The sequence below is a fragment of the Coptis chinensis genome, chromosome 5 (genome assembly GCF_015680905.1).
Source record: "Coptis chinensis isolate HL-2020 chromosome 5, ASM1568090v1, whole genome shotgun sequence".
In the NCBI taxonomy this organism is placed as follows: Eukaryota; Viridiplantae; Streptophyta; class Magnoliopsida; order Ranunculales; family Ranunculaceae; genus Coptis; species Coptis chinensis.
In genome coordinates, this window is record NC_141460.1 from 5,409,836 (window position 1) to 5,429,463 (window position 19,628).

At 35.4% G+C, this 19,628-nt stretch overlaps 1 protein-coding gene and 1 long non-coding RNA gene across 4 annotated transcripts; both read right to left on the reverse strand.

The window, feature by feature from the left end:
* Window positions 1-557: 557 nt before the first annotated feature.
* LOC147496379 (uncharacterized) lies at window positions 558-4,761 on the reverse strand. Of its 3 annotated transcripts, none has more exons than XR_015196579.1 (6): window positions 4,234-4,761; window positions 3,821-3,910; window positions 2,566-2,689; window positions 1,700-1,870; window positions 1,413-1,582; window positions 558-999 (listed from the first exon to the last, which is right to left on the reverse strand). It is a non-coding gene; the product is annotated as an uncharacterized LOC147496379 (long non-coding RNA). The 3 variants fall into 3 exon arrangements; XR_015196578.1 differs by having other exon boundaries at window positions 3,825-3,910; window positions 4,234-4,759; XR_015196580.1 differs by lacking the exon at window positions 3,821-3,910 and having other exon boundaries at window positions 4,234-4,757.
* Window positions 4,762-5,574: 813 nt separating this feature from the next.
* ICE1 (basic helix-loop-helix (bHLH) DNA-binding superfamily protein) lies at window positions 5,575-9,261 on the reverse strand. Its single transcript, XM_086559404.1, has 4 exons — window positions 8,039-9,261; window positions 7,327-7,551; window positions 6,658-6,828; window positions 5,575-5,990 (listed from the first exon to the last, which is right to left on the reverse strand). Exons 1-4 carry the CDS (start codon window positions 9,083-9,085, stop codon window positions 5,907-5,909), a joined length of 1,527 nt encoding a protein of 508 aa, XP_086415530.1. The 5' UTR covers window positions 9,086-9,261; the 3' UTR covers window positions 5,575-5,906.
* Between the last annotated feature and the right edge of the window lie 10,367 nt (window positions 9,262-19,628).

Consider the following 19,628-nt stretch of genomic DNA (forward strand, 5'->3'; position numbering starts at 1 on the left):
ATCTTCACGGGATGAGATGGGGTTGGAAGGGAGAGGAAGATTAAGTGTTGTTTGGGTTTTGGAAAGAGGTGTGGTGGGTTTTAGATAGTATTTTGTTTGCCGTGAATTCTCTGTAGATTACTATCGGTTTCTCTACAGTAGCGGTTATAACAATTTAAGCAATAAAACAGGCTTACCAATCAAAAAACAAAAAAAAATACATTCCAAAACAGAGTCCATATCTTAGAAAAGGAAGACAAATATCTACTGAGAATTCGGGTTCTACCATCCTGTCCCACTCCTACGTAAGATTTGCTGATCGATAGTGATACTAAGGCTATTTGTTGTGGTAATAACTTATGGTTTGAGCTTTTCACATAAATGGATTGCTTAAATATGCGTGCCTTTTGACAAATTTACATGTATTCTCTCAGTTTTGCATATATGATTTTCTATCTGTGATTGTTAAAAAATAGTTGTATCACCATCTTTTGGTGTAAGATGCGAATATGAGACATCTGACTTGAGTAGTTGAATAATTTGAAGTGTCTATTTTGGTCTATCAATTGAGGCTCATATAGTCGAACAATTTAAGTATTACGCATACTGGTCACACCCCTGAAAGAAAGTGAGTTTTGATGTGATTACGCAAAGCTCTATTAAGTAATAACACAGTTGGGGGTGCAGGTACAAAAGTTAAGTGCCTTGAAATATCTCCTTCATATGTCCATTGAGACTGAAAACAGGACCGATGAGAAATTATAGGGTGGGAGTCCGTTCTACTGATCCTTGAAGAACAGTGAGCAAGTTGTTGGCAAAGGGGTCGCTTAGGTGAGCCGAAAGGTTTTCAACAGGTCCTTCACCAGTAACATATGCCTGGATGAAGAACCCAAGCATAGCAAACATTGCAAGTCTCTCATTCTTAATTTCCTTAACCTTCAAAATTGCAGCTTGATCAGGATCCTTTGCGAGCCCTAATGGATCAAATGGACCGCCTGGGTGAAGCGTGTCCACAAAGTCCTACAGAAAGAAGATGCAAGGCATTAACATCATATCTTTGTTCTATACTTATTACATATAGTAGTTTCATATCCTATTTTGTTAGATCTAGATGATACGAGTGACAAACACTTAGAGCCCCAAATCAATTCAATTCAACACAATCAATAACTATTACTAATGGGAGATAAAGAAGAGAACAAAGGAAGAAGTTGTTAAAAAAATATTTTTTACTTTAAAATCACTCAGTAGCAGAGAAATACCCTGAGGAGTTCGATAGTGATTAAAAATCTCAATGGAATCTAGTGGTCAAATAGGACCAGCACAATGGTTCATATTCACCATGACTCAACAAAAGTTACTATGGGGCATATATATTTTATAATCAACAATGAATCAATCTTGTTTCTTCATTCAGTATCTAGAATACTAACCATATTGCCTTCCAAAAGAAAGTGTTACTGCGCCATCTACCTGAGCTCACGACCACCAATTGATACACTGAAGTTCTCCATGTGAATATCTTTGACAGTTGAGCCCTCTACACTGTTGTCGTGATTTACAGACACCACTGGCATCCCTGCTTTAGCTGCTTCCATTTCGGCTACATGCATCAAGTATTCTTGTTGTTTTATACAATAGAATGTAGTTAAGTAATTAAGACATAGGAGTTTCTAGTAAACCAATAGCATTTTCCCAAAATGGTTCATAATTAGTTTACCTCTCTTTGACGCTCCTCTTCTCTTTCTTCTTTGGAGCTTCAACCTATCGCGTTCAGACAAAACAGGCTAGGACCATCCATCACCTCTTCTTTTTTCTTAAGAGCCTCCTCCTCATCCATTCCATCAAACATTCGCAACGGTGTTGCCAAACTTCGTACCGCCAGTTTAGCCTGAAACCCAAAATTACAGAAACAACATATATAAAGATTGAAAAGATTAGAGAGAAGAGAGACAAATTTGAGTTTTTTTTACGTGTTTTTTTAACATGTCCCTAGAACCCCTCCCAAAAAAACAAATAGACAGTAGCTAGTAGTTATTAATAAATTAGTAGTAACCGATAGATTATGAGCAAGAAAGCAATATGCATGAACATAGCTATTACATACAATTAGTTTTCTCATATCCCATCTTCGGTTTATAGAATGTTATTATTTGCCAAGTTTGTTATCACCATTACCTATAAATACCAACCATTATAACCTCAGCTCTTTGTTAAACATCCCATTTATCACCTTCTTAATAAAACGTATAATCAAAATTGTTTAAAGTTTAAACTGATACTTATATCTTCTCGTCCTATTCATCATATGCCCAACCCCATGTACAATTTCACTATTCAACCCACCATCTATTACTTTCGACACCTTTGAAACTAAAAAGAGACACCGCATGAAGGGCTCATCTAGTTGATCGAGGTCAAAATCACATTAGAACCTCTCATTATCCATATTTTGTCTGCCTAAAAATCTATTGCACACCCCTAAATTATAAGGTGGGCAAGAAAAAAGCATCCACTTAGAACACTATATATAATAAACAACACTAAAATGATAATAGAATAATTAATTAAAAAATAAATTATTACCAATTGGTCGAAATAGAATCTTGTTAACAGTCTAGATGCCTTCACAATCCCCAATTGTCGTAGCTTAAACAAAATCGCAGCGAGAGAGATAGGGGGAGAGGTGACAGAGTCATATTATATTTCACTGCAAAATTAAAAGATAGAATCATAGAATAAACGATCAAACAATGATCAAATCCATGTTGAGCATCAGCCCACAGTCCAATGAATTTTGACTGTACATACAATCCCATAATGACCATGAGAGGCATTCTAAATTATTTATGTACGGATGATTGAATAAATAGAAAGAAAGACACTATGGATGAGTGAATAAATAGTTAGGGTACATCCGTTCCATTTGAGGGAACTGTAAAGTAATAATAGGCATCAGTCGAGGAAATTTGAACTGTAGAAAATATTTCACAAATTTAAACAACAATTCAATAAGAGAAGTTAAACAACTATTTGATTTTGTAACACAATGTGTTCATATGAGAAGTTAAACAAACCAACAAAGTAAAAAATTATAGAGGTGGTGAAAACACAAAAAAAGAGAAGGAGAACAGTATGCCCCATGCATGGGTTTGTGGAATAAGAAAACCTCACAAATCAAAATTTACGTTAAGTGGGAAGATGTCGAAAGTTTCCTCATGACTGATTAACAAATTTTCTTTACAGAGGCTTGGTCTACATCCATCCATTCAAACATTAAACTTCCTGAGTAATTAATTGTATGAATTCAATAGCGCATAAAAATGATGAGATCAAATAAACTAAAATAAACAAATTGAAATTAGTCAAAAGTACATAAACATAACAATTTAACATTCAAAACTTAACAATCTTTTAAGAATATAATTCAAATTCTATTTAACCATGAACAATTCAATTGAATTAATAAACACGTGTAAGAATACAGAGGCAACTATCAATCAAAAATATATTTTATTATAAAATATGATATATTGTTTGATGTTCCTTTTTGCAGGGCTTGCATCCAAGTGTTAGAGACCTCAAGAAATCAGTTGCAAAGGAGCTTGTTTCTCTGTAGGAGAAACTCGATTCATTGAGCTGCCAAAACGTGGAAGCGGCAGAGAAGCCTAAAGCATAAACCTAGATGAGAAGCAGGTAGTTTTTTGTGAAACTTAACTCAATAATGGATGCTCACCACCAGATTGAACACATGGAACAGGTAAATGAAGCTGAATATCAAGTTAAAGTTAAAGTTCTACTGAGTCACTTTCTGAAACCGAGGCAAAGAAAGAAAGTATACCCACATTGGCATTGATGAATTCAAAAGAAGAGATGACAGCCGAGGCAGTGGAGAATGCACCTAACATGATTGAAGAACCTGGTTTTGGGCCTGAAAAAAAATATATATGGATGTGGCAGCATAGACATTTGCAAATTTGAAGTAGCAAATTGAACTGAGCACTAAAACTCCGTTTGTAAATATGAATCTCTTTCCTTGGACATTGATTGTCAATTGTCCAAAGACGTGAATAATAGTAAAACATATGTTATAAAATCCATGGGTAATTCATATCAAAAACTCCTTCGGCAAATTAAAGACGGCAGTGTAACTATTGAACTGAGCTACACAGAGATAATTTCAAACATTTCGACAATGAAAACAACAAAACTCAAAACCCCATTCTAAATAAACCAAAAATAAATAATATTTACCTCAAGAGCAAGCTTGAATCTTCGAATATTCTTTAACTCTTTAACATCACGACAAAGCTCCCACCTTGAAAGACTTCCCCTTTTTATCAATTTGATCCAAAACAAAACAAAGAAGACCCAACATCAGGATTCTCTATTAATGAAATCCTCTTATAAACCCCAGTTCATTTCTGTAATGGGTTTCTTTCATATTTTTTGTTGTTTTTTTCGTCATTGTAAATTTTGGGCATCCAACAACTTATTGAATGGTTACTGGTACGTGGGTTTTGAATGAAAGTGGGTTAAACCATTAAATGGGTTTTGAGTATAATAATGTTGAAGATATTAAATGGTGTCTGAAACGCTTAAGAAACTTGAGAAAGAGCGATCTCGAGAGATAGGGCGGAGATAAAGGGTGGGCAAAACAGGGAGATCGACAAAGAGAGGGAAATGGGGAAACCGAGAGAGAGAAAGCCATTAGAGAGAGGAAAAATCGAGAATTAGATAGAAGTATTTTTTAAGTGACGAAATTCTCTCCCTGTTTTTCGTGAGTAAACAGGGTACTTAAAATTAGCCTACGTGGACACTCTCAGAGAGCAGGAAAAAAGACTGCTATTATATATATATAAAAATTGGGCCTTAGAACATAGGATAGAAGGCAATATATTTGCTGGCCCAGTTAGCATTTCCGATACCAAAATATCATATGCAAACAATTATAAAGTCCAAGAAAGTGCAGAAACTTAACTGTTTTCCAATGATGAATATAAAGAAACAGAGCCACAGACATGCTGGAAACATGTAGAATCGTTAGTTAAAATCATTTTAAAACCGTGTGACTACATGGTTACTACATTGCCATTGGAACTGTGTTTAACGATTAAAATTATACCATATGCCAAAGGGACAATGAGATCCCACGTCAAGAAATCTTGCTGGATCGCTCTTACTTCAGTTGCTGGTTATAGACATAGCATCCCGTGATGCAATGTGACTGTATTCAACAGCCACCACAACAAAGTCTCATTGTTTAGTGTAATTACCTCTTCAACCATTGACCATTGTCGCAGAAAAAATTCAGTGATTAGATTGATTAGATTACTACATCTATAGGTGAGTTGAACAAATTGATCTTTTTCTAGCAGCTGTTGGAGGACTCATGAGGTCTTAGTCTGGTGCGCAATGTAATCTGAAGTCACAAGGATAGCCTCTTCGACAATCAACCAGCTTTTGCTTTAGTTTTGGTTTTATTATTTTAAATCCACACTTCCAATAAGAGATTTAACAGGGCAAGGTAGTGAGCCATCATTGGGGGTTATGCTGAGATCAAACTCAATTTAACAGCATACAGAAAACATTCCGTACTCTAACATTGAGATTTTATTTCAAAGCTGAAACATAGAAAATAACATGTCTATCTGTACTCCCAAGCTCAAGGGAATGCTAGCTACCACTAAGCTACAAAGCTTGCTAAACACTTCTAACCTATTTCACTTGGCTTGGGAACATCACTACCTATCGCAAGAGAGGCAGATTTCATTTGCATCATGCTCTTCTTAAAGACACCTAGTGCTAGTTATACTCCTGCAACAACAGATCCACAAAGACGCAAAGAAAAACAACAAAAACAAAAAGGTTCTACCACTCCAACTACTGTGTGTGCTAGCTGTCCTGTTCAGACTGAAGCCAATGAACTACATAACACCATGGTAGCCTGCCGAATTCAAGAGTACTGCCTTAATTGTCTCGGGCAATGCATCTGGAACTTCTTTGCCTTGCTGAAAATTTGAAAGAAACAAGATTCCTTTAGTGCATTATTTGCAGTGAAGAGTAAAACTGAAGTGCTTATCCAAATAACAGAAAAATATCAATAATAAGAAATTCAACCAATCTTAAGAGATCACAATTATAAGAAGAAATCAAGTATTATGCATCATTCTCTGAGGATTTTCATATCTGTTGTGCTTTGTTGGTTTATACTTTCCTTTTGCGTGCCGGGACGTAGGTTTGGAGGATGGACCGACGTAAGCGGTGAAAATGCCTTAAGTGGGTAATAGTACCAGACTACCAGTGAAAATACCTAAATTTTACATGGGGAATAACTCAGGCAGGAAGAGCTACTAAATTCTATTGGGCCATATGAACCTTTAAAGATCTTTCAATGTATGGATAAGGTATAAACGGCAATCACCATGAATATGGGGAGAGTAGATCAGGACGAAAGTAAAGGGTGGGCAGGGTCGTCAATGAACCATGAGTGTTGCCAATGAATTTGCGAATAGATTAAGCATTACTTAGGTTTCCTCTAAAAGTCAGACAAAAATTAACGGGAACAACGGCCAAATTTCAGGATGGCTTTTGGGACAATAGACAAAAATGAACTTGCTGGTCTCATATTTAGCACGCTTAGCAAAATCAAGAAAAGATGAAGAGAAGGAAGCTTACTTCAGCACGAAAAACATCCAGAGCAAATCCATCAAAACAGCTGATGACAGCCTGCTGGATGTCTAGCCCAAGATCGTCGAGAGCTTTCATGGTGGACATCAGGAGACCTGGCCTCCGGGAGCAAAACATGTGGATGTTGACAGCCCTCCCTTCTCTCATCCTAACTTCCACCTGAAAAGTGCAAACAGGGAAAATATTGAGTGATCAGTGAGGTTTCATTGTTTCAACAAGTGATGCAAATAGAAAATTTCACTGGCAGGAAAAACAGAAGAATCAGTCGAAACAAAGAAAGTGGGGAACCTAACAAATTGTGATTATTGCTGTAATATTATTGATGATTTTAGAGCAATGAAATTTCTCATATATGAATAACAAAATAAATAACTGCATAAAACGGAAAGTTCACTTCACACGGTGAATTATGAGGATTATTATTAACAGATCCTACTGATGAGGCTGATGAGGATCAGACTCAATTAAATTGCATTAATTCATGCAAAAGACAGAAGTAAAGTGGAATAAGAAGGATGAATGCAGCTGACCAAAGCAAGCAATCGCCCATTTGTCATTTCCACTTGCATAATTGCTAGGCAGACTTAGTAATTAAGTACCAGGACTCGATTGAAAGAAGACAACTAAGCAATTCCATTACATCAGTAGGATTATTACCCTTGCAGGTTGATTATTTGGGCTCGGGAATGAGCTCGAGCAAAGTTCCTCCTTGACACGGCATGGTAAAGTTGGTGGAGTCGGCGTCAAGGGGTGGAAACTTGTACTAGGAGGAAGTGAAGATCCGGGAGGTGTAGACTCCAGCTCATTGTGAAGGTCATTAATCCTTTGCAGAAGCTCCTTCAAGTACTCGATCGCATCCCCAAGTATAGAAGCCCTATCCATCTGTTAGAAACACAAGATCATTGAAAACCACTATCATAACTATATTGTCTAAAAAAAAAAACAAAAAAAAAAAAAAAAAAAAAATGGTTTCTGCCCAGCAACAACTCAAATTTCCATGTTGTGCAATCAAATCAGTAATAGATGCAGACAAACTTTGCAAGTACTTGGTTTGCACTTTGCAGAGACGATATACAAAAAAACATGTCCACCTTTATCATATTCAAGTCAATTAGTAACTGAGTGAAGACACAATTTTGAATCGCTCGCTTTGAGTAAGTGAGTTCTTAACAACACTCAGAATACCTGGTCTATTTCTCCTTCCAGTTTAGGCTAAGGTAAATTGCTCAAGGTATACGCTTATAAACAGCTATGTCAATAAACCATTTGGTACAAGATCAAATTTCCCAGTTTTGAAAAAATGAAAACTGTTTTAATCATCAAACTTAAAAACGTAATACAAATGAGAAGGTAAGCGCCAAAATTTCACCTTGCTGATCTTGGGCACAACAGACCTCAGCATGTAAAGTCTATCATTAAGCTTCTTCCTACGGCGTCTCTCCGCCATCAGATTCTTAGCAGGAGGGCCCTTTTTCTTCCCCTTCTGATCTCCACCAGTGATAGTACTATTCGCATTGGAGTTATTCCCACCACCATTCTTAGAATTCTCCTCCACCTTATTATTATTATTATCATTCCCCATTCCTTCATCAGAATCATAATTAAAACCAGACCCATCTCCATCCATACTCAAATCATCCTCATCCTCATAACTACTCTTCTTCCTCTTCCCCATTCCTTCTTCTCCCAACCTTATCAAATTCCCTCCTTTATCTGAATTCTGTCTCAAAGCAGCAGCTCTTTTTTGGAAAAGAGTTGGCTGTGCACCAAGTTGAGGTGAAATCTCAAGTGGTCTCAAAACTTTAGACCTATTAAAACTCATCAAAGGGTTATTATCATTCCCACCCACAAAGTTACCAAAAACAGAAGAAGAATTATTATTAAAGCTAGTTTCTTCATTGTTTTGAGCCAAAGAAGACATGAAATGATTAGAAGTAGTACTAGTAGTACCCAAATGATGATCATTTAAAAGAAATGGTGTTTGAGATGGTAGAAATGAAGGGTCATAGCTCAAATCAACAAAAGCATTGTTGTCAAAAGAGAGAAGTGAAGATAAACAAGATTTATTGGAAGAAGAAGTTAATAAGAAAGGGTTGTTGTTAGTTAAAAGATGAGAATGATGGTCAAGACTGAAAACAGAAGAGGGTGAACAAGAAGAAGATGAGTCAAGAGAGTGCTGCTGTTGTTGTTGGAAGAGAAGAGTTGAAGAAGGGAAGTTGTTATTATTATTGTTAATGTCTTGAGTAGTTGTAGCAGTAGTAGTGTTTGTATACCAGTCATCTTCAAGCATGGATTTGAAAGTGGAAAGAGAGACCATTTCATTATGAACACTATTATTCACAGCTTCTTCTTCCTGTTCTACTACTACTTGTTCTTCTTCCATCCAAGGAACAACTCCATTCACTCTTGAAAGCATTGTTTTTTTTTTTTTGTTGTTTGAGGAGAGGAATGGAGTGGATAAATGATATGATAGCCCTCTTTTTGTTTTTTGGAACGTTACTCTGCAGGAAGAGCAGCTGCTGCTCTGTGTGTGGGGTTTATTCTCTCTCTCTCTCTCTCTCTCTCTCTCTGATGTCTGTTTAGGGCGGTTTAAGTTTAACCTCATTTTAAGCAACTTTGCCCTTCGTTTACTTCTACTTTTACAGTTTAACCGGCGACATCATTTTTTCTTTGTGGTCATCGAGATACATGACACCAAACTAAGAGATATCTACGATTATTCAATTATACAATTGTTTTTTTTTTCTTTTTGATAAATAAATCGCAGTCATAACTTATCTATACTTGGCAACCCAACGCTTTTGTTCAACAATTTGAGATGCAGCCTAAAATGGATACATTGAACTAAATAAACAAAGTTTACCTACACATGTTGTAAATAACTCTTACGGAGAGGTCTGGATCAATTTATTAATTTGATGTTACCAAATAGTTTTTGAACAAGCATCAACGCGTTCTGTTTGTCGTAATGAAGACGATCTTTCCTAAAAATAGAAGAATTTTTTTCATGTTTATGCATGGTAATGGAATTATTCTGTTAACACACAAATAAAGTGATGTTCAACATGTCTGAGATAGATTAGAAGAAATCTCTCGTGGTGAAACGACAGTTATAACGTAATTAAATTAAAAGTGTATCTAAAAAGAATCATATTGTCAGTTTCATGTCACCTGTATCCAATTATCAGTTTTAACATTTCAACAGTCTAATACGATCCAAGTCATCAAACCATGAAAAAAAAATCAAAATTTAAGAAAAACAATTTTTACTTTTTTCGATTTAAAATCTTAATAAATCTGTCTGGCACCTATCCCTCTGCTATGATTGGCAGTTTTAGCATAATGAATTGTTTGCTCCATAATTTATCACTTTTCATGTGATGTGCTTTAGCGGGATAGCAAGAACTTGAGTCAGGTTAATTTCTTGGCGGTAGAATTATCATATACTATAACTAAAAACGTACAAAACAAAAATATTTAAACAAAATATGAAATTTACACAAATAATTTAGAAGACAAACATGTAACAAATTGTATCCACCGCCTTTTTGAATAGAAAATCGAGTTGCTCTGAGTACGAATTCATTGGAACAAGCAGTCGTGATAGTATATATTGTCCATTTTTCTAAAGGAGTTCTATATATAATCTAATGGAAAAACTCAAAGCCTAAAAGGTGAATGGAATGAAACAATGTGGATCTTTACCAAAAAAAAAAATGAAGCAATGTGGATTTGCCATGTATATTGAATGTTGTTGTAGCTTCATAGAGAGGTACTTCAATTACACCACCACGAGCATGTTTGCCTACATGTCATTTTTTGAATAAAGCTAGACATCTACTGAGGGCATCTCCAATGGAGAGTGTAAAGCGTATAATGTGTGAAATTTACACCCCTACTTTGAAAAAACCCTTTCCAATGGAGTGTGTAAACCGTATATAATAGCTATTAGTTGTTAAAATTTGGTGGAAATTCCCCTCCCAGATTATTAGTTAATAAGAAACACGGACGTAACTTTAAATGTCGTGGGTGGGTTTTCAAAATTCGGACGTCACTTCAACAGACGTGGGTACTTAAAATATTTCATTTGCGACGGCCCATGACCGTTGCTACTCTTGTTTCCAGATTTCTAGAATACGGACGTGAGTTAAAGTGCCGTGCGTTCTCCTCTTAAAATTTTCTTTTGCAAACTTGCGACGGTTAACATCTGTCGTTTTACTCTTTATTTCCACACCACCATTGGAAGAGCCATGACGTATATATTTATTACTTTAGAAATAAGAGTGTAAAATCCTAGTGGCGCTTACATGGAGCCTATGTGGAGGTGTAGATTTACACACTCCATTGGAGATGCTCTAATCAAAGTAATTTTGCATCTCCCCCCCCCCCCAACACACACACTACCACTACCCCCAATGCTCTAATCAAAGTAATTTTGCATCTCCCCACACACACACTACCACTACCCAACCCCGCACAAATACCTTATAAGTAATCATCAAAATACATTATACATACCAAACTGATCATGTTCATAAATTATTATATTCAATTATAACTTTATGTTGGACTGGATATTTGAATCTCATCTCAAACATTGATTATCTATTTAGCAAATTGCCACATGCTTCCACTATACATGTACAAATCTTATTTCTGGCCAATTGGAGTCTGCTTGTAGTGATTTCTCAAAAGTTGTATTGCAATTTTGTGAGTTTGAGATGATAATTAATTCAGAATAAGTTTGTGGACATACCACTATTTGCTGTCCACAAGACTTCATGTTCTGATTGGTGGAGAGGCTGCCCAGAAAAACTGTTTATCTGCCCGAAAAATCTGTTTATCTGGCCTACAAAGTGTTTGGACCAATGAGAAGCTGCTGTTTGTAGACAAATCTGTCCACAAATTCGCTCTCTAATTAATTAAGGCAAGGATAAATTGCTCTGCGTATATACTAGTTACATAACGTTATTGCTCAACAATTTGAGATGATACAACCGAATGGATATGTGACAGAGATATTTTTTAAGCATTAAACTCATTAACAAAATTTACTTACACATGTTGTAAATAACTCTTACAAAGAGGCTACATCAATTTGATGCATGTGGCCAATTTGATGCATGTATTGTTACAAGTTACAAAATAATTTTTGACGAAGCATCAACTTGGGGTTTGTTTTTTTTTTTTTTTTGATAATCCACTTCTTTCCATTTCTTTAAAATCTCATAAGAGAAATTACAGACTCAAAAACCCAATTTGGAGGAGATCCAATTCCTGCATATCTTACTGCCCACTTGGCCAATTCATGGGCATCTCCATTAGTGTTACGACTTATCCAAAATAACTCAGAATTAGACTCATTATTTATATTACAAACCTGAAATAAATCTAAGATTTTCTTCACATGTTCCTCTACTTGCCAACCTAAACTTTCATCATTCCCTGCAAGCACTTCCATCAACTGACGATTATCTCCCAAGACTATAGAGGGCCCTGGCTTTAGCTTCTGAATTAGAGCAGTTGTGACTTTTGCTCCATAACATTTTACCTGTATAGCTGTTTGGCAATTGAATTTCATGTATGCTGCCCCAAGTAATTTACCGTCTGGACTTCTGCATATTGTGGTCGATGCCCCCTTATTCTCACATCTGTTAAAAGCACCATCAAAAGTGATGAGGTTCTTGTTGCTGTATAACTCCCTATGGCGCACGCTAAAATCTAAAGTATTGTTTATGACATGACAAAGATCCTGGCCATTAGGGGATGGATTGTTCTCTACAGTATAGGCTTCTGTGATTCTCTTGACTGTTTGATTCACAATTGTGTAGAGCTCCTGGAAATTGCTCCTCTTTCTTTCAAACTTGAGTTTGTTTCTTGCTTTCCATATTTCATGCATCATACATAAACCATAGGTACTGGAAGCCTGTAGATCTTTGTCTCTCTCCCAGCTAATGAAAACCATTAAGCCAACATCTGATATCATTTTCTTCTTTTGCATCTGCCCTCAAACTTATGTTTGATCCATACCATAGTATTCTACTCCACTCACAACCAAAGAAAATGTGATAATCAGTTTCAACGTGACAGAAAACACAAGTTACATCACCCTTAAACTTCTTCTGCATCAATACTGCTCCAGTGGGTAGACCTCCCATGTAAGCTTTCCATGTAAAGAGTTGAGTGGCTGCATCAGTTTTTATTTTCCAGATCCTCCTTATACTTTTTTTATTCATTCTAGAGCTCTCACCCTCCTCATATTCTTTGGCAAGTAACTTGTAAGCAGACCTGACTGTAATAACTCCCTTCTTATCTTTCCACCAAATGATTTTATCAATGACATTTGGTTTGATAGTTAAGGTTTTAATACAATCAGAGATAAGGTTAGGAAATAATTCTCCTAACCTAGTAATGTCTCATTCGTTCCTCCTCATTTTCCCTAGATAGGTCAGATACTCTACGTGTGAGGTTCAAGTTGACTCTTTTTGGGTTTAGGTGGTTTCCTAAAATAAGAGGTTTATCAAGAAAAGATAACCAAGGTTCAAAAAAAGTTTTAATCCTAAAGCCATTACCAAATAACCACATGAATCCTTCATTTACTACTTTCATACTTAACAGCACACCTCTCTAGAAAAAAGATTGTGGCTTTTTCTTATTACCGTCTTGGTTATTAAAACAATCCCACTTATAAATACTATTGAAAGTTCTAGTATTTGTCGTAATGAAGACGATTTATCTCAGAAAAGAATAATCTTTTTCATGTTTATATATGGGCAGTGTGAATTAAGTTGTTGGCGTTTTTCTGTAAGCACGCAGATAAAATGATATTTAACATTTGTGACATAGATTCAGAAGAATCTCTCATGGTGTAATGGCAATTATAAGGTATGTAATTAAAAGTATCTCTAAAAAGAATCCATATTGTCAATTTCGTTTCATCGGTATCCATTCAGTTTAACCTTTCTACAATATAATACAATATTATCCACATAATGAAACTGTGAAATAATCAAAATTTAAGGAAAACAATGTATACTTTCGTTAAAATGAAATATGTCTGGCATTCGATCAATCCCCTCACTATGATTGGTAGTTTTAGCGAAATGAATTGTTTCCATATGGCACCATAATTTATCACTTTTCAAGTGATGTGTTTTGGCAAGATAGCATGAACTTGAGTTAGGTCTTTTGGCGGTAGAAGTTACCATATGTTATAACGACTTTGGATTGCCCCTTATTTCATCTAGATTGGGAATCACATAATGTCTACCCCTTATTGAAAAAATTACAGGTCAGATTCAGAACTGGAAGTCAAGATGTCTCTCACATGCAAGTAGATTGGAATTAATCTATTTTGTTCTCTCCTCCTTTCATGTCTATTGGGCTAGAAGTCTAGAACCTTAGTTCTCCCCAAGACTGCTTTTGATGAAGTTTCTAGAATATGTAATAGATTTCTTTGGTTAGGCCCAGACAAGGAGAAGGGTATGCATCATGCAAGCAAAGCCAAAACAACTTTAAGAAAGCAAGGAGGAGGGTTGGGCATTATCATTTTGAGACAATGGAATCAAGTTTCTTACCGTGGACTTGTTTTTAAACTAGTTTCAAAAGATAATTCCTTATGGTCTGACTGGATTTGGCAGAACCACATCAAGGATAAACACTTTTGGAAGTTAAGTTAAAGATACCCAATGACTGCTCTTGGGTGTGGCGTAATATTTTGAGTACAGGAGATGTTGTAGTGAAGTTTATTAAGTACTGCATTGCCAATGGAGAAAACACTTCGGTATGGTATGACCCTTGGTGTTCCGACTCTCTTCTCATAGACTTACCTTAAGCAAGGAATCATCTCCATGTACCTCTTGATGCGAAAGTAAGTTCTCTTCTTGTAGTTGGGAGATGGAATGACATTGTTCTGAATCTACATGAAGGAATCCTTAAGAAAAGTATTATGGACACTTATATTAATAACTTTCTGCTCGAAGATAAGGTGGTTTGGACTCCTAGCTTTAATGGTCTCTTTTATTCTAAATCAGCATACAAAGCACTAAGAATCCGAAGATAAAGAGTTGTATGGTATAACTTGGTATGGGGTAAGTATGTTATGCCTAAACATTCATTTATCTCTTGGCAATTATTTGCAAATAGCCTACCAACACAAGATAGGCTTATCAAGAAAAAGGTACTACATACATTCTTCATGTTGTTGTCTATGCAATAGTTCTCGAGAGAACTCAAAGCATTTCTACTTTGAGTGCCCTTATTCAAAAGCATTATGGGAACGAGTTAAATCTATGTTGAGCTTAAATCACTCTATTCTTAACTCAAATAGTGAATGACATAAAATTATGAGGACTTGCAACTCGAACACATCCCTAGCCGAGATCTACAAAGTATTTGTTTGTACAACAGTGAGCTTTATGTGGATGGAAAGAAATCAAAAGAGGTTCGAACACATGTCTCAACCTTGGGAAGTTGTGTGTTCTACTTTGATGAGCACTATGAAGGTATACTTACATGGTTTGTTTGCCAATGTAAAAGTGAACCAAGATGCTCAGGTGCTCTTTGAGAGTGTAGGTATTGTTACTACCTTCAGAAACAGGCCCCTGCAAGAGTGTATATGGACTAAACCATTAGATGATGTTGTGAAGCTCAACACTGATGGCTCACTATCAGATTCGAGAACTGGAAGTGGAGGGACAATTTGTGATTGCTTTGGTGAAGTTTTTCTAGCTTTCACTAGCTCAGGAGGTATGAGGTCAGTAATTTTTCAAGAGATGAAGGCTATCTATGAAGGTCTAAGAGGTTGTGAGATGATATAAAAGAGTAAAATTATAGTTACTTTTGACTCTATGAGGGTTATTCATATTTTACTAGAAAAAGAACCTGAACATTGGTATTGTAGTAACTTGAAAGCATGCAGCTATTTTGGATATAGCATCTAGGATGATCCTTGTTGAGTTTGTCTATGCTTTTAGGGAATGTAATAGAGTTGTTGATTATTTAGCATCTCTAGATGTATTACAGGGTTGTAACTACTTTGTGCCCCCCCTAGAAGCTCAACTTCTAACCATTGTGGGTGAGGATAAAGAAGGTCATGTTTATATAAAGAGAAATCAATAAAACAGGGGGGTCCGGGGGGGGGGGTGTGTAACCCCAAACCTATTAAAAAAAAACTAAAAACAAAACTATTTGAACAAAAATTTGAAATTTATACAAATAATTTAGAAGACAAGCACATAACAAATTGTGTCAACCTCCTTTCTAAATAGCAAATCAAGTTTCTCTAAGTACGAATTCATTAGAACCGGTAGCCATGATATTTGTAAATGCACAAAAAGTATGCATTACATCAATAAGCTAGATTTGTTTGCTAGAGAATGTAGCTAGCATAGTGAGAAAGATAAAAATAGACATGTCTTTTACGAGGTTCCCCAAATGATAAGTAAAAATAGACAATGTTTTTTATGAGGTTCCCCAAATGATAAGTGGGTACATCCTTAGACTCGTATGTAGAGTTGTATATTAGTATAACTTGCATTGAATTGATTACAATGGTGTAGATGAATTGTGTATGCAATGGATTTATAATGCATCATATTTCTTGTACAAGTGATAATAGAAAATGACATTAGAAAGAAGTTATCTCAGAGTGTGGAGTAGGTGGAGGAGAAGACCTTGTGTGAGAGAGTGTGGAGAGGGTGGAGGAGAAGAGCTTGTGTGATCTTCCAATAACGACCTAACGAGAGATGGCTCTGTAAGTACATAATATTATCCTCATATCACAAGACAACATGTGGCACTATATGGCAACACATGAGACATTTTTCACCAGTAGTAGGTGCATGACACGTGGCAAAGACATTTACAAGGGAATGGGTTACAATTCGGCGACCAAGTCATAGTCTCGTGTTTGATTGCCATCAACACAATCACGTGGTGAACTGTGGTTGTATATTGTTTGAATAGATGTACATGCTTTTGTAATCGGTGAAGTAATGATGGTTGATTGCGTGCTTGATAGACAGTGTTGCATTTTGCGGGCTGAGTTTGTTGATATTTGCAAGCCCTCAATTAGGTGAACTTGAGCTCGTTGTAATTGGTTACTCAGCTCGTTTAAGTAGGACGTTTGGAAGACCTGAGATTTGGCGGACTAAGTCATAGAGTGTTTAGTGAGGTCGTTAGAGACCTTTGACTCCGCGAGCTGAGAGTTGAAGAAATAAATGCTTGTTAGATCATTCACATAGTCAAAGACATTACCTGGTATTTAGTTTGTCAAGTTGTAGCAGAACATGTTAGTGCGTTGAATCCGTAGATTTCATCTAGCCCTTAGTTACCAAGGAGTGTTGATGTCTTAGTTGTGGCGTAATGTGTTTTAGGCCACTCATAAGGCGTTTGGCATGTTTACCATGAGTACTGTTAGGTCGTAGCCTAGTACTTAGCTGATAAGTTGTAGTTGTATAGTTGTTAATTTATGTAGATAGCAATGGTGTAATGCGTTTTAGCCAACTCGTAGAGTGTTTAACATGTTTACCATGAGTAGCTTGGTACTTAATTAGTTGATAAGTTATATATAGCCGTGTAGCTGTTAACTTATGTGGATGGTATTATTATACATTGGTATATAGTAGCAATGATGTTGTTTCGTGTTAGATCTTATCTTGTAAGCATTGGGATTCTAAGATGTGAGATCTTCTTTTGTCTTGTAAGCAACACTGGGTTTGTAAAGATGTTTACGATATGTTGAAGCACTTGTGAGTTTGTGATCGAGGTCATTTTATAGACCATTGAATTAATGGGCTAATAAGTTGAAATAGAAGATGCTCGTTAGGGCATTTGAGTCTCTCATACTTAGCAGACTAAGTTGAAACTATAGCAGTTTGTGAGATCATATTGCTGTTGTAGATAGTGGCAAAGCCAAGGGTGTGTAAGGACTTATGAAAAAACGGTTCAGATGTACGTTTTATTGAAAGAGTATTAGTCTTATGCAAGGACCAAAATATCGTCGATATATATAATTTTTTTTTGTACACCAACATCGATATTTCCGACATATATCCACTGAATATTGAACTATTTTTTTCCGATATATATCGAAATTTTTGATATATATTGGAATTTCCGATATAAAAATTTATATCACCGATAAAATCGATATATACGATATTTTTTATATATATCGTTTGACTTTTTGACTATTTCTTAATATAAATATGATATTTCTAATATATTTCCGATATTATATTTCTGATATATCTAATATTTTAAATAGTTTGGATTGGTCACAAAAAAAAAGAATATATCCAATATATATCAGTTTTTGGATACACCGATATATTCATCGATATCGATAATTTGGTCCTTGGTCTTATGAAGTTATCAATTTTATTGAGAAATTGTTATTATCGAGATTTTATTATTCAATTGAAGCTTCTAGTCTTCTACCGATTGATTTACATCACCCTGACTACTAATGAGTGTGACTTAGCAAGTGCTGAACCCATAGACTCTTTGAAATTTAATTTTAGAAGCTTATTATTTTTTCCAATTTCAGCATTCAAAGCCTTTGATTTACAGTTTTTTAAGTATTCAGCGGCAATAAATAGCTTTTAGCATTCATCACCAAACTTCTCACAAAATGCCGAATTGAAGTGCCGAAAAGAAGAAGTTCCTCTATTACCCTTTGTGGCTTTGCTCAATTGTTCTCCCAAACAACTTTAGACATCGGCAAACAACTCAAGAACCCATTTTCATTATACCTTGATCTTAATGGCAGCATGACTTTGAAGAACCCATCTGCTTTCCAGACTAGTGAAACCCTTGAGATTGAAGCAAAATAATTTTTTAAAGTTTGACATAGATAATATCTTGATATTGGTTTTCCAAGGGGTAATGGTCGATAATGGGGAGTGGTCTCCAGTTTTCGATCTCGGAGGAAAGAGATCGAGAATGGGGTTCTAATTTGTGGGTTGGATTTAAAAGTTAGAGTTTGCTGTCCTAACATGCCATCCATATTTGATGCTCATACCTATTGTTATAGCCATTTGTAAAATTTAAATAAACTATATGTTTTTCCTATTTAATGTGTTAGAATTTTTTATTTCCAATATATTATCTATTAAAATTCTTATGTAAGAGACAAAAAAAGGCTAAATGACATTAGTGATTGCCTCTATATTATTGAATATATTTTAAATAATTTTAGTTTACAATATTTCTTCCAACAAATTATTTTGAGTCTCATATAAATTAGAATGTATTATATTATTGGTTATAATATATTATTTGCAATCAAAATATATTGTTTATCTTGTTAAAAAAAAGTTTATAAATTCAATGGGTAAAATGGTCCAAATAACTTATATTCAACATTTAGAAAAAACAAACAATTTTTAGAGTTCAGTATTTAGAGGGCAGGCCATAGTTATGGATTTTGGAACTATCGGAATTTCAACAAAAACCGAAATTCATAATATTTCAACACATATCATATTTGGAATTTCAACAAAAACCGAAATTATTGATATTTCAATTTTAGTGTTTTTTCCGATTTTTTTAAAAACCAAAATAATGGGCAGAATTTCAATATTCCGTTCGGAATCATGAACACTGGGATAGACACATTTAACATTTGGCATTCAGTATTCAGAAGCTCAAAAAATAGACAACCCTTATATTATTTAATTTTCCTGAAATTTCATAACTTTCCATAGTACACAGTTTCATAATGTTCATGTGGCTTTCGCTTTCATGCTAGTATACTTTTAAAAAGCCAAATCTACTGAAATTTCAAAATTCTCAAGGATATTCTTGCCAACTTTGCCAGACACTTGATAGTTGTAAGGAAATGGACGAAGAAATGTTAGAGAAGTTGAGGAGGCTGTTTCGGTGAAACGAATAATAAGGAGGAACAGAGACAATGAGTTTGTTTGTTGCTTTAGCGAAGGACGAGTGACGTTACA